This window comes from Scyliorhinus canicula, chromosome 6 (assembly GCF_902713615.1).
Source record: "Scyliorhinus canicula chromosome 6, sScyCan1.1, whole genome shotgun sequence".
Classification (NCBI taxonomy): domain Eukaryota; kingdom Metazoa; phylum Chordata; class Chondrichthyes; order Carcharhiniformes; family Scyliorhinidae; genus Scyliorhinus; species Scyliorhinus canicula.
The window spans coordinates 19,472,358-19,486,520 of record NC_052151.1 but is presented as its reverse complement, the minus strand read 5'-3'; the positions used below and the strand labels follow the sequence as shown (position 1 = coordinate 19,486,520).

At 44.4% G+C, this 14,163-nt stretch overlaps 1 protein-coding gene across 1 annotated transcript in view; it reads right to left on the bottom strand.

The window, feature by feature from the left end:
* The window catches only part of xdh (xanthine dehydrogenase), a 155,412-nt gene that overhangs the window by 34,222 nt on the left and 107,027 nt on the right, over positions 1 to 14,163 (bottom strand). The window contains exons 18-22 of the mRNA XM_038799021.1: positions 10,657 to 10,826; positions 8,438 to 8,564; positions 7,500 to 7,619; positions 4,153 to 4,249; positions 833 to 957 (exon numbers count right to left, since the gene is read on the bottom strand). Of these exons, the coding sequence (XP_038654949.1) occupies positions 833 to 957; positions 4,153 to 4,249; positions 7,500 to 7,619; positions 8,438 to 8,564; positions 10,657 to 10,826 (639 nt within the window). The remainder of the gene's footprint in view (positions 1 to 832; positions 958 to 4,152; positions 4,250 to 7,499; positions 7,620 to 8,437; positions 8,565 to 10,656; positions 10,827 to 14,163) is intronic.

The following is a 14,163-nucleotide window of genomic DNA, read 5'->3' as shown; positions in this document are numbered from 1 at the left end:
GTCAGGAAGGTGTGTGACTTGGGGGACGATTTTCAGGTGGTGTTGTTCCCATGCATTTTCTGCCCTTTTCCTTCTCGAGGGTAGAGGTTGTAGGTTTGGAAGGAGCTGTCAAAGACGCTTTGGTGAATTGCTACAGTACACCTTGTAGATCGTATACACAGCTGCCATTGTGCCCTAATGATGGAGGGAGAATCAAATGGCTGATTTGCCATGGATGGTGTTGAGCATCTTCAGTGTTGCAAGAGCTGCCCTCATGCAGGCAAGTGGAGAGTCTTCCATCAAACCCTTGGCTTGTACCTTGTAGATTGGGGAAAAGATTTGACTTATCAGGAAGTGAGTTACTCTCTTCAGAAACCCTAGCCTCTGACCTGCGCTTGTTGCCACAGTATTTATCTGGCTAGTCCAGTTCAGTTCACCAACAACAGTAACCTGCAGCATGTTGATAGTGGAGATTTCAGTGATAATGCCATTGAGTGTCAAAGGAGATGGCCAGATTCTCTCCTGTTGGAGATGGCCTCTGCCTCACACTTGTGTGGCGTGAATGCTACTGGCCACATGTCGACCCGAGTCTGGATGTTGTCCAAGTCTTGCTGCATGTGGGCACGAAGAAATACTGAGGAGAAATGTCCGTTAAATAACTGACCATGGTCTCCATCCTCACAGACAGGAACTGATTCACTGAGTCATCCTCATTGACAGAAACTGACCCACCGAGTCAGGATCATTGATAGGAACTGACTCGTGGAGTTCACCATCTCCCCTATCTGTGACGAACATACAAACATTCCCTGAGGAAGTTTCTCACAGTGTTGAAGTGTTCAGAAACACCTGCCTGTATTTGCGTCGGGCTCTGTGTTGATACGAAGAGTTCCATTTCATCATCTTCGCCCTTGGGTACAGCCACAGTGCATTGTGTCTCCAGGTAAAAGTGCTCCTGACCTCCGATGTATATTTCCCCTGCAGAACACAATTGATAAAAGTTAGATGATGCCTTGGGCGAGCTGGGTCTCGAATAAGCTGAAACCAATTAAATGATGTACTTCAGGTGCTGGCAAGCAAACAAATCAGTGAACTTTACAGCATTGATGGATGTCATTCAGACTCATGTGCCAGCTCTTTGAAAACCGTGGGATCAAGGAGCTCAGAAAAAGCAAAACACCAGCATCCCTCGATTAGATTCCAGTCTGTAATCACTCCCAGATATCCATTATTCTATATATAAACCATCTGAACCCTCGATTAGATTCCAGTCTATAATCACTCCCAGATATCCATTATTCTATATATAAACAATCTGAACCCCTCGATTAGATTCCAGTCTGTAATCACTCCCAGATATCCATTATTCTATATATAAACCATCTGAACCCCTCGATTAGATTCCAGTCTGTAATCACTCCCAGATATCCATTATTCTATATATAAACCATCTGAACCTCAATTAGATTCCAGTCTGTAATCACTCCCAGGTATCCATTATTCTATATAGGAACCATCTGAACACCTCGATTATATACCAGTCTGTAATCACTCCCAGATATCCATTATTCTATATATAAACCATCTGAACCCCTCGATTAGATTCCAGTCTGTCATCACTCCCAGGTATCCATTATTCTATATATAAACCATCTGAACCCCTCGATTAGATTCCAGTCTGTAATCACTCCCAGATATCCATTATTCTATATATAAACCATCTGAACCCCTCGATTAGATTCCAGTCTGTAATCACTCCCAGGTATCCATTATTCTATATATAAACCATCTGAACCCCTCGATTAGATTCCAGTCTGTAATCACTCCCAGGTATCCATTATTCTATATATAAACCATCTGAACCCCTCGATTAGATTCCAGTCTGTAATCACTCCCAGGTATCCATTATTCTATATATAAACCATCTGAACCCCTCGATTAGATTCCAGTCTGTAATCACTCCCAGGTATCCATTATTCTACATATAAACCATCTGAACCTCAATTAGATTCCAGTCTGTAATCACTCCCAGGTATCCATTATTCTATATATAAACCATTTGAACCCCTCGATTAGATTCCAGTCTGTAATCACTCCCAGGTATCCATTATTCTATATATAAACCATTTGAACACCTTGATTAGATTCCAGTCTGTAATCACTCCCAGATATCCATTATTCTATATATAAACCATCTGAACCCCTTGATTAGATTCCAGTCTGTAATCACTCCCAGGTATCCATTATTCTATATATAAACCATCTGAACCCCTCGATTAGATTCCAGTCTGTAATCACTCCCAGATATCCATTATTCTATATATAAACCATCTGAACCCCTCGATTAGATTCCAGTCTGTAATCACTCCCAGGTATCCATTATTCTATATATAAACCATCTGAACCCCTCGATTAGATTCCAGTCTGTATTCACTCCCAGGTATCCATTATTCTACATATAAACCATCTGAACCTCAATTAGATTCCAGTCTGTAATCACTCCCAGGTAACCATTATTCTATGTATAAACCATCTGAACCCCTCAATTAGATTCCAGTCTGTAATCACTCCCAGGTATCCATTATTCTATATATAAACCATCTGAATCCCTCAATTAGATTCCAGTCAGTAATCACTCCCAGGTATCCATTATTCTATATATAAACCATCTGAACCCCTCGATTAGATTCCAGTCTGTAATCACTCCCAGGTAACCATTATTCTATATAGGAACCATCTGAACCCCTCGATTAGATTCCAGTCTATAATCACTCCCAGGTATCCATTATTCTATATATAAACCATCTGAACCCCTCGATTAGATTCCAGTCTGTAATCACTCCCAGGTATCCATTATTCTATATATAAACCATCTGAACCCCTCGATTAGATTCCAGTCTGTAATCACTCCCAGGTATCCATTATTCTATATATAAACCATCTGAACCCCTCGATTAGATTCCAGTCTGTAATCACTCCCAGGTATCCATTATTCTATATATAAACCATCTGAACCCCTCGATTAGATTCCAGTCTGTAATCACTCCCAGGTATCCATTATTCTACATATAAACCATCTGAACCTCAATTAGATTCCAGTCTGTAATCACTCCCAGGTATCCATTATTCTATATATAAACCATTTGAACCCCTCGATTAGATTCCAGTCTGTAATCACTCCCAGGTATCCATTATTCTATATATAAACCATTTGAACACCTTGATTAGATTCCAGTCTGTAATCACTCCCAGATATCCATTATTCTATATATAAACCATCTGAACCCCTTGATTAGATTCCAGTCTGTAATCACTCCCAGGTATCCATTATTCTATATATAAACCATCTGAACCCCTCGATTAGATTCCAGTCTGTAATCACTCCCAGATATCCATTATTCTATATATAAACCATCTGAACCCCTCGATTAGATTCCAGTCTGTAATCACTCCCAGGTATCCATTATTCTATATATAAACCATCTGAACCCCTCGATTAGATTCCAGTCTGTATTCACTCCCAGGTATCCATTATTCTACATATAAACCATCTGAACCTCAATTAGATTCCAGTCTGTAATCACTCCCAGGTAACCATTATTCTATGTATAAACCATCTGAACCCCTCAATTAGATTCCAGTCTGTAATCACTCCCAGGTATCCATTATTCTATATATAAACCATCTGAATCCCTCAATTAGATTCCAGTCAGTAATCACTCCCAGGTATCCATTATTCTATATATAAACCATCTGAACCCCTCGATTAGATTCCAGTCTGTAATCACTCCCAGGTAACCATTATTCTATATAGGAACCATCTGAACCCCTCGATTAGATTCCAGTCTATAATCACTCCCAGGTATCCATTATTCTATATATAAACCATCTGAACCCCTCGATTAGATTCCAGTCTGTAATCACTCCCAGGTATCCATTATTCTATATATAAACCATCTGAACCCCTCGATTAGATTCCAGTTTGTAATCACTCCCGGATATCCATTATTCTATATATAAACCATCTGAACCCCTCGATTAGATTGCAGTCTGTAATCCCTCCCAGGCATCCATTATTCTATATATAAACCATTTGAACACCTTAATTAGATTCCAGTAGTCTTAACTGCCTCTCACTATGAGCAGGTAAAAAAAATAAAATCATGTGCAGACCCTCAATAATGTCATCAGCCTGTGCAAATCCGAGTTCAATGTTTCCATTTTCAACTTTCTTTGGAGGGCTGTGGAATGATCCATGGGCGATCGCTTCCTGTTTCCGAAGAAATATTTGATCAATGTTGGCAACAAACACAAAGCTCCTCAAATTAATCCCTTTACCTCGTCAGTGCTCTCTCCTGAACAGAAGCTTTATAATTGCAATGAGACTCGGGTCAAGCATTGTTACGGAACTGTGTGGTACTATTGGGGACATATGTTCCTAATGTCACTTTTAATAGAAGTCTTGCATGTCATTGTTTCATGACAGTGTCTCTCTCAGTAACATTACAGCATACAGATAGGCCATTCGGCCCAACTGATCCATACGTGCCTTGTTCCAACTCCATTTATCTGAACCGAGCAGAATATCCAGGCTTTGCAAAAAAATGGTTTGTTAGTTTGAGAACAGATTGATAACATCCTGAGCATTGTGATGGTAAAGAGAACCGGTTTTCAATTCTGAAACTCCATTCATTTCCAGCGGGCCTGGAGAATCCCAACCGGGAATGAGATCCGAGGTTTTCAGCGATTGGCTGTACTTTGAGGGCTGAATTTCAATCTCCAGCTCACCAAAAAGCATTTCCAGTCCTTTGAAGGCCTTTCGTGTCCTGTTTGGCTGACTTGGGCGGAGATATGACAGCAGAGGCGTGACAGGCCGCTGTAACTCGACAACATGCCAACTTGTGAAATGGGTCAGGTGTCGGAAGCGAAACAGTGCCAAGAGCAGATACACCACACCAATCGCTGGGGAGACTACAATGGCTGAAATGTAAGTAATTGACATAAATATTTTTCCCTCGAGGCTTGATGAAGTACTTTACAAGCAATTTGGTATTTTTTAAATACAGTCACTGTGGTCAATATGGGACACAAAGGGCTATATCCTCCCGCCTGTGTGGGTACGATGGTGTTTTACACCCAAATATTAGGTGCGAAACAGCCACCGATCCTCCGTGTAGCTGTGGGCTAGTAAGCCGGCAGTGTAGAGCACCCGGCTCTAGCTGCCGATACGGCCCGGAGAACTGCCAGGACTGTGGCTGTGCATGGGCATGGCAGCGGCCTACAGCCGCCAAGCCATGGAACATGGTACTGGCCGTGCACGGACCTGGCCTGCAAAATAGTGCCCCCCTTTGGCCACTCGTGAGCCCCGGATCACCCCCCAACAGTGCCGCCAGCCGCTGACAAAGTCCCCCCCTGTCCGCGGATCGGCCCTCCCCTGAGTGTGGCGGCGCTGGACTGAGTCCGCAGCTGCCACGCCGTGTCCCCGACGGATGATAGCACACGCGACCGATGCCGTCGGGAATTCGGCCGATCGGGGGTGGAGCGTGAGGGGTTGGGCTTCAGGCAACATCCTGAGGCCGTCGATACGGCATGAAGCATACTCCTGACTGACTACACCACTTTGGAGGGGGCGGAGCATCGTAAAAATGCCGCCGCCCCCCGATTTTGTCAGAAACGGCTATTACCCGGCCGATCACCGAACGCGATTTCGGCGTCGCCGACTGGAGCGTCCCACCCAAAGTGGAGTGCAGCAGTCTGTTAGCACCAAATAAGGTCCCATAAACAGCATTGAGTTAATGACAAGACAGTCTGTTTTTGAGGGAAGATCCATTGGCCGGCTGCGGGGACCGAGAATCCCGCGGGCGGTGACGCACCACACCAGAAAACACGGCTGGCAGGGTGGAGAACCCCAAAGTTAAAAAGTGTGGACAACTTAGCGAGCTGACTATCTATGGTTGCAAGAAGACAACATAACCAACAGAGTGTTGAATAATAAGGCATAATAAAACAAGAAAATTGTCCTCCAGAAGGCAATGGACAAGGTATAGGAAGTCTGGATTGCAAGGACAGCACGGTTGCACAAGTGGATAGCACTGTGACTTCACAGCACCAGGGCCCCAGGTTCGATTCCCCGCTGGGTCACTGTCTGTTCGGAGTCTGCACGTTCTCCCCGTGTCTGCGTGGGTTTCCTCCGGGTGCTCCGGTTTCCTCCCACAGTCCAAAGACGTGCAGGTTAGGTGGATTGGCCATGCTAAATTGCCCTTAGTATCCAAAAAGGTTAGGAGGGGTTATTGGGTTATGGGAATAGGGTGGAAATGAGGGCTTAAAGTTGGTCGGTGCAGACTCGATGGGCCGAATGGCCTCCTTCGGCACTGTATAACAGTCCGTTAAGGGCTCATCATCCATGGAACCGTAACTCATTTGAACTCTGCAGCTAAAGCACAAGTTGGCTTTGAGTTTATGTTTAATTATTGTATGTCTAACAAATCTATGTCATCTGGCATCTGGGGTTGCAATCCTTATTAACCTGAGGAATAAGCCATATCCAACCCTCAACAGTATCATAATATAAATGGGGTTGGTTTAGCTCAGTTGGCTGGATGGCTAGTGAGTGATGTCAACAGCGCCGTTCAATTATAGAATCACTATTTTGCAGAAGGAGGCCATTCGGCCCATCGACTCTGCACCGACCCTCTGAAAGAGCATCTTACCTAGGCCCACGCTCCCCGTAACCCCACCCAACCTTTGGACATGAAGGGGCAATTTAAGATGACCAATCCAGCTAACCAGTACATCTTTGGACTGTGGGAGGAAACCGGAGCACCCGGAGGAGACACACGCAGGCAGAGGGAGAACAAGCAAACTCCACACAGACAGTGACCCAAGGCCGGAATTGAACTCGTGTCCCTGGCACTGTCGGGAATCAGTGCTAACCACTGTGCCCCTGTACATAGAACATAGAACAGTACAGCACAGAACAGGCCCTTTGGCCCTCGATGTTGTGCCGAGCAATGATCACCCTACTCAAACCCACGTATCCACCCTATACTCGTAACCCAAGAACTCCCCCTTAACCTTACTTTTTTATGACACTACAGGCAATTTAGCATGGCCAATCCACCTAACCCGCACATCTTTGGACTGTGGGAGGATGGGAGGAAACCGGAGCACCCGGAGGAAACCCACGCACACACGGGGAGGACGTGCAGACTCCGCACAGACAGTGACCCAGCCGGGATTTGAACCTGGGCCCCTGGAGCTGTGAAGCATTTATGCTAACCACCATGCTACCCTGCTGCCCTTACCGTACAGCTGAGATTATTCATGAGGGCCCCGCCCCGCCTTCCCATCATCTCCCCTCACCTGAGGTGTGGTGATCTTCAGGTTAAATCACCTCAACTCAACTCTCCCTCTCAAAGAGGAAAACAGCCATAGTGATCTGGGACTGTGGTGACTTTACTTTAATATAAAAGGGAGTACAGGTCATACAGTAATTGATATTGTGAAGTGCAGTGAAGTACCTGTATGGTAATGATGGGCTGAAGCTTTTCGTACGTGATCTTTACCGCTTTAGCAGCCCTTTGGGCATGAGCCTCTGTATCAGCCACAATTGCTCCAATAACATGTCCAACGCAAGTGACCTACACAAAGTACAGAAATAAGGTGGGAGCGGTTATAAAATAATGCAGTCTCAAAGAAGGATTTTCTGAGTTTGTGCTGCTGAAGAGGAGCCTTGCCCCTCAGGAGTGCCTACCGAGGAAACACAAGCGGGTTCTGTGCAGATACACCCAACAGGTGGAGACCATTCTGGCCATCATGTCTGCGTTGCTTCCCTGGAAGGCTTCTTCCTGCAGCCCTGCAAGGCTTCACTCTTCAACTAATTATCCAATTGCTTTATGAAAACCACACCATCACAGGCAGTGCACCCCCAATCCTAACCACTAGTTGCATAATAAAAAAGGGTTTCTCCCTGGAGGCCGTTACCTTTTTTGCCAATCACCATAAATCAATGACATATCATTCTCGATCCTTCCACCAATGAGAAACATTTCTCTCTTATCGACTCTGGTCAGACCCTTCAGGATTCTGAACAATTCCATCAAATCTCCTCGCATTCTCCTCTCATTGAGAGCAGCCTCAATCTCCTCCTGTCTCTCACCCCTGCAACTATTCTTAGAACATAGAACATAGAACATAGAATGTTCTATGTTCTAAGAATCTTTGTGAATGTTGTGAATCTTTTCCACACCCTCCCTAATCCCTTTGCATTCTTCCTCAGTCGCGGAGCCTAGAACGGGACACAAAAACTAAACCTCCTGACTTCCATTCCATCGATTTTATGGGTTCGAGGATCAGACAGGTCCTACAAACAGAGGAGTGGCCTTCTCCCCTAACTTACCACCCAGAGGGAGTGAAGCTTAAAGTTTACCCCTGTGATGTGTAAATGATGATGACTAACCACTCCCTCTGCAAACACAGTCTCATCCATTTCAATTTGCCCAGTCGTGTTGCTTCCAGGCACATCCTTGGCAGTGAGGAAGCACGTGACTCCGGCAACCTTTAGTGCTTCACTGGCATCAATGGAACTGCAGGAATAACAGAAAGAAATGAGTTAGCTGATTGCAAACAAATTGCATACAGCTGGAGATAGGATGGCGGGCGGGTGGGTCGGTCGGTAGGTAGGTCAGTAGGTAGATGATTCAAGTAGGTCGGTAAGTCAGTAGGTCAGTTTGTCGGCAGGTCAGTAGAATAGTAGGTCAGTAGGTAGGTAGGTCAGTAGGTTGGTAGTCAGTAGGTCAATGGTAGGTCAGTAAGTAGGTAGGTCAGTAGGTTGGTAGGTCAGTAGGTCAATAGGTCAGTAGGTCAGTAGGTTAATAGGTCAATGGGTCAGTAGGTTGATAGGTCGATAGGTTGGTAGGACAGTAGGTCGATAGGTCAGTAGGTTGGTAGGTCATAGAACATAGAACAGTACAGCACAGAACAGGCCCTTCGGCCCTCAATGTTGTGCCGAGCCATGATCACCCTACTCAAACCCACGTATCCACCCTATACCCGTAACCCAACAACCCCCCCCTTAACCTTACATTTATTAGGACACTACGGGCAATTTAGCATGGCCAATCCACCTAACCCGCACATCTTTGGACTGTGGGAGGAAACCGGAGCACCCGTAGGAAACCCACGCACACACGGGGAGGACGTGCAGACTCCACACAGACAGTGACCCAGCCGGGAATCGAACCTGGGACCCTGGAGCTGTGAAGCATTTATGCTAACCACCATGCTACCCTGCTGCCCAGGGTAGTAGGTCGATAGGTCAGTGGGTAGGTAGGTCAGTAGGTCAGTAGGTCGATAGGTCTCAGTAGGTCAGTAGGTCGATAGGTCAGTGGGTAGGTAGGTCAGTAGGTTGGTAGGTCAGTAGGTCGATAGGTCTCAGTAGGTCAGTAGGTCGATAGGTCAGTAGGTAGGTAGGTCAGTAGGTTGGTAGGTCAGTGGGTAGGTAGGTCAGTAGGTTGGTAGGTCAGTAGGTCGATAGGTCAGTGGGTAGGTAGGTCAGTAGGTTGGTAGGTCAGTAGGTCGATAGGTCAGTGGGTAGGTAGGTCAGTAGGTTGGTAGGTCAGTAGGTCGATAGGTCAGTGGGTAGGTAGGTCAGTAGGTTGGTAGGTCAGTAGGTCGATAGGTCAGTGGGTAGGTAGGTCAGTAGGTTGGTAGGTCAGTAGGTCGATAGGTCTCAGTAGGTCAGTAGGTCGATAGGTCAGTGAGTAGGTAGGTCAGTAGGTTGGTAGGTCAGTAGGTCGATAGGTCCAGTAGGTCAGTAGGTCGATAGGTCAGTGGGTAGGTAGGTTGGTAGGTCAGTAGGTCGATAGGTCTCAGTAGGTCAGTAGGTCGATAGGTCAGTGGGTAGGTAGGTCAATTGGTCAGTAGGTTGGTAGGTCAGTAGGTCGATGGGTAGATAGGTCAGTTGGTCGATAGGTCGGTAGGTCGGTAGGTCAATAGGTCAGTAGGCAGGTGGGACGGAGATAGATCGAGAGAGAGAGATAAATTGAGTGAGAGAGATAGATCGAGAGAGAGAGAGAGAGATAAATTGAGTGAGAGAGATAGATGGAGAGAGTGACAGAGAAAGGGAGTGAGATAATTGATTTATTGAAAAATCATCCTGCCTGGGTGCAAATTGTGATGATGACACAAATAAAACAAATAAACATAACTAATAACATAAAGATTAAAATTTTAAAAAGTATAAAATAACAAATACTAGAACAATGAATATTTCAGTATACAAATAATTACAATACATTGCAAAACACAGCTTTCCTTAATGCAGACAATGATACTAAAAGTTCGACTGTACTCTGTATTTTATATGAAAGACTATAGACCTGTACAATATATATATATAGAGCGCCATTGTATAATAAATACTGGAATTGGTTATTATGAGTAGCTTTTATAACATTTAAGGTCACAGTTCCTGAAATCAGCATTTTATTTCCAGATTTTTAAATCTCACTTCATATCCTCAGGATAAAACACGAGTTTACATCTGATGGATTATTAATCCTATCACTAACACCAACACTAGACTCCATGACAACAGAAGCAGGTTTCAGCCCTCTATCCGAACATTGTTCATTCACCAGTTCTCTGTGATACAAGAAAAGGTAAATGCATGGTTACCTGATCTTGGCGTGAGCTTCAGTGCTGGTCACCAGAGCCAAACAGAGTTCCCTCTCGAAACGAGGCAGGTCATCGCAGTAAATCGCCTCTCCTGTGGCGTGCTTAATGCTCGATAGATGCACCAGTGGCTGGCCGACTACATCCGTGGGGACATGACCAGGAGGCACTTGCTGAGGGAGTAAGGAGAAAAAAACGCTGTGGTTCCAATAATCGGAATGAGGTTACTGGAAGTGCGATGATTTTTATAAATTGGAGCAACCACGGTCAATACCACAGCTGGACGTAATGCCCAAGGTGCCAGTCAATGAGTGGCGACTTGTCTAACTGACCAGCCGGAGAATTAGAGGCCGTTAAACCAAAGAAGAAGACTATTCAGCCCATTGTACCTGTGCCAGCTCTTTGCAAGAGTTGCCTGACTTAGTCCCAGTTTTAGGCCTCTTAATGACATGCGTTTTGAAAGTCCCATTGAATCTTTTCCCACTAGACTTTCAGACAGTGCATCCGAGATTCATAATTGTGTGCTATACCTTTTCCTCATTTCCCCTCTAATTCTTTTGTCAATTGTTTTAAGTTGATGACATTTGTTTATTGATCTGTTTGCAATAAGAAACTATTTCTCACTATTTGATATAACACTCAAAATGTTTAACCCCTCTTAACTGTTGCTTCACAGCGCCAGGGTACCAGGTTCGATTCCCGCTTGGGTCACTGTCTGTGCGGAGTCTGCACATTCTCCCCGTGTCTGCGTGGGTTTCCTCCGGGTGCTCCGGTTTCTTCCCACAAGTCCCGAAAGAAGAGCTGTTAAGTGAATTGGACATTCTGAATTCTCCCCCTGTGTACCCGAACAGGCACCGGAATGCGCCGATGAGGGGCTTTTTACAGTAACTTCATTGCAGTGTTAATGTAAGCCTACTTGTGACGATAATAAATATTATTATTATTACTTTCTCTGCTGGAAGGGGAACAATCCCAATTTCTTCCGACTCTCCAATGTAATGGAATCTCGGCCCTCAGCCCTGGTATCAAACTGGCAAACCTGCTCTTAATTCCTCCAGGGCCTTGACGTCTTCCAATAGTGTGGCACTTATTGCATTATTTAAATTGTTGGAAACTAATCCCAACAAATCGTATTCCAAGTCAAAATCAGCCTAATAATGCACACCACAAGTTTCCACAGATAATTAAACAGGATGTTCTGTTTTTGTGACGTGGATTAAGTGATAAATGTTTTCCAGGACATAACAATCCAGGGATTAACTCGCCACCCTTCTTTGACACTGTTATGGGCCACGGTTTAGAGAGCCCCAAAGAGTATCATGGAGTTCACCTGACCCACAACTTTGAATAGATTGTGGTTATAGGGAACCCTGCAGGTGTGATGCACCTGAGATCCACTGTACGTTTAAATTTAAAAAAATTTTAGTTATGAAATCAGTTAACACTTTATAAACCCACAGTAAACATCTTAACAACTATCAACACCAATAAATCCCCCAAAGAATACAGTACTCTCTAAGTAACTCTTAATCTTTCCTTGCAACATCCATTAGACAAAAAGAACCCTCTTTACAGAAATGCATCAGGTTTAAATTCTCTACTGAGAGCAGTTATCACTCTGAATTCACCAAATGATCTAGAGATAGTCGTTAGATGGCAGGGAGAGCAAAATCGCACCTTCTTTGGCTGGCTGCAGCTCCAACACTAAAACGAAACTAAAAAACACAGGCACACCCAAGCTTTTCCTCAAAGCCAGAGCTCAGCTCCACCCATATTCTGACATCATTGCAGCCACTTGAGCAGACAAACATTTCTTAAAGTGACATTCCCGTGACAACATAGTGTCATGGGGTCTTTTTAAACCCAGCTCAGAGGGCAGACAAGGGCTTGGCTTGATGTCTGATTTGAGAGATAGCACATCCAAATATCCAGTGCTCCTCAGAATTATTCTAGATTGTTAGCCCGGAATTTGAGCTCAAGTCTCTGAACTGGGATTTTAAGCCAAAATCTTTGGACACGGTGCGCGAGTCCCAAATGTTCCCCAAATCCTTTAAGAGCCAACTCGATTACTTTTAAATAGTTCAATGGAGCTTCTCGGAAATATATTCAAAGGGAGCATGAGATGAAAACTCTCCTCCCAATAACTGCAACAGGAAAGTTTGGAATCTTGCTGACCATTCCTTTTCCTAAAACCTCCTAGCTAAAAAGACACGGTGGCATAGTGGTATTGTCACTGGATTATGAATCCAAAAGACCCAGGAAAATGCTCGGGGTACATGGGTTCAAGTCCCACGGGGTTGAATGGTGGAACTGGAGTAACAAAAAGACAATCTGGAATTAAAAATCTGTTACAATCTCAGTTGATGTTATGGATGGAAGATCCCAGAATTGAGCCCAGGCTCAAAAGACCATGGGCGGGATTCTCCGTCCACCCAGCACCATTTTCAGGCGTGGCGCTCCCCCTCCGGCAGTGGGATCTTTAGTTCTGCCAGCCGGCCAATGAAGTTTTCCATTGTGGCCACCCCACGCGTTGGGAAACCCATGGGCGTGGGAATGCTGCCAGTGAAGCAGAGAATCCTGCCGATGGAGAATCCCACAGCACAAGTTTTACTTGTTTTTATAAAACATGTAGGAACAGAGTCACAAGACCGCTCGTTGATTTTAGTAACAAAAAAGAGCCTTATATTAAACAATGGAAAAAATTGGATAACATTACAATACTCCTTTACCCCCCCCCCCCCCTTAAGTTTACATTTACACAGAAATTTAAAGACTAACATGGATTACAGAGTACATCTTAAACTACAATAGTCTCATTTACAAAAACGTCATTTTAAGCACACAGATTGGCTGTGGTCAAGTACACACACTCTGCTCTTTACCCAAGTTAGTGTCCAAGTTGGTTTGTCCTCAGAATCCCACCAGATGATTGTCACATGAGAGTTTCCAAACTCTACTCCCCCAAAAAATATGCTTAAAAAAACAATAATGTTTTCCATCAGTGGTTCAAGTTCTGAAATCCAGTCCATGTTTTACAAATGACTCTTTTAACACAGTTTCTGCTCTCCTTTCAACAGTAAAGGCAGGCCAGGATTTATATCACCCCCTTTCGGATTTCTTTGTCTTGGTTGCTGTACAAACTGTTCACAATTGCTTCAACTCTCAACTCTTAGTAAAATGGGATCAGGCATTTGAATTGAAGGCTGCTGTCCCAATCTGCTTACTGCAATTGTCTCTTTAACTCAGAACACTTTGTTTACACTTCGTTGAATTCTTTAGAACAATATCTGGCTCTCTGTTCTATGAACCCCTTTCGTCTTAAGACATTCTTTCCGTCCCAATTTCCTGGGTATCTAGACTGTAATTCGTTCTTCAGGAAACCTGCCTTTTTGCAACTTCCATCCTGTCCAATCTTTTTTCTGGCAGAGTTGAGAAATGTTCACACCCGGTTGTTTTGTCTCCAATTGCAATAAAACTAGCTAAAACTAAGACATAAAAGCTTTTCTATCT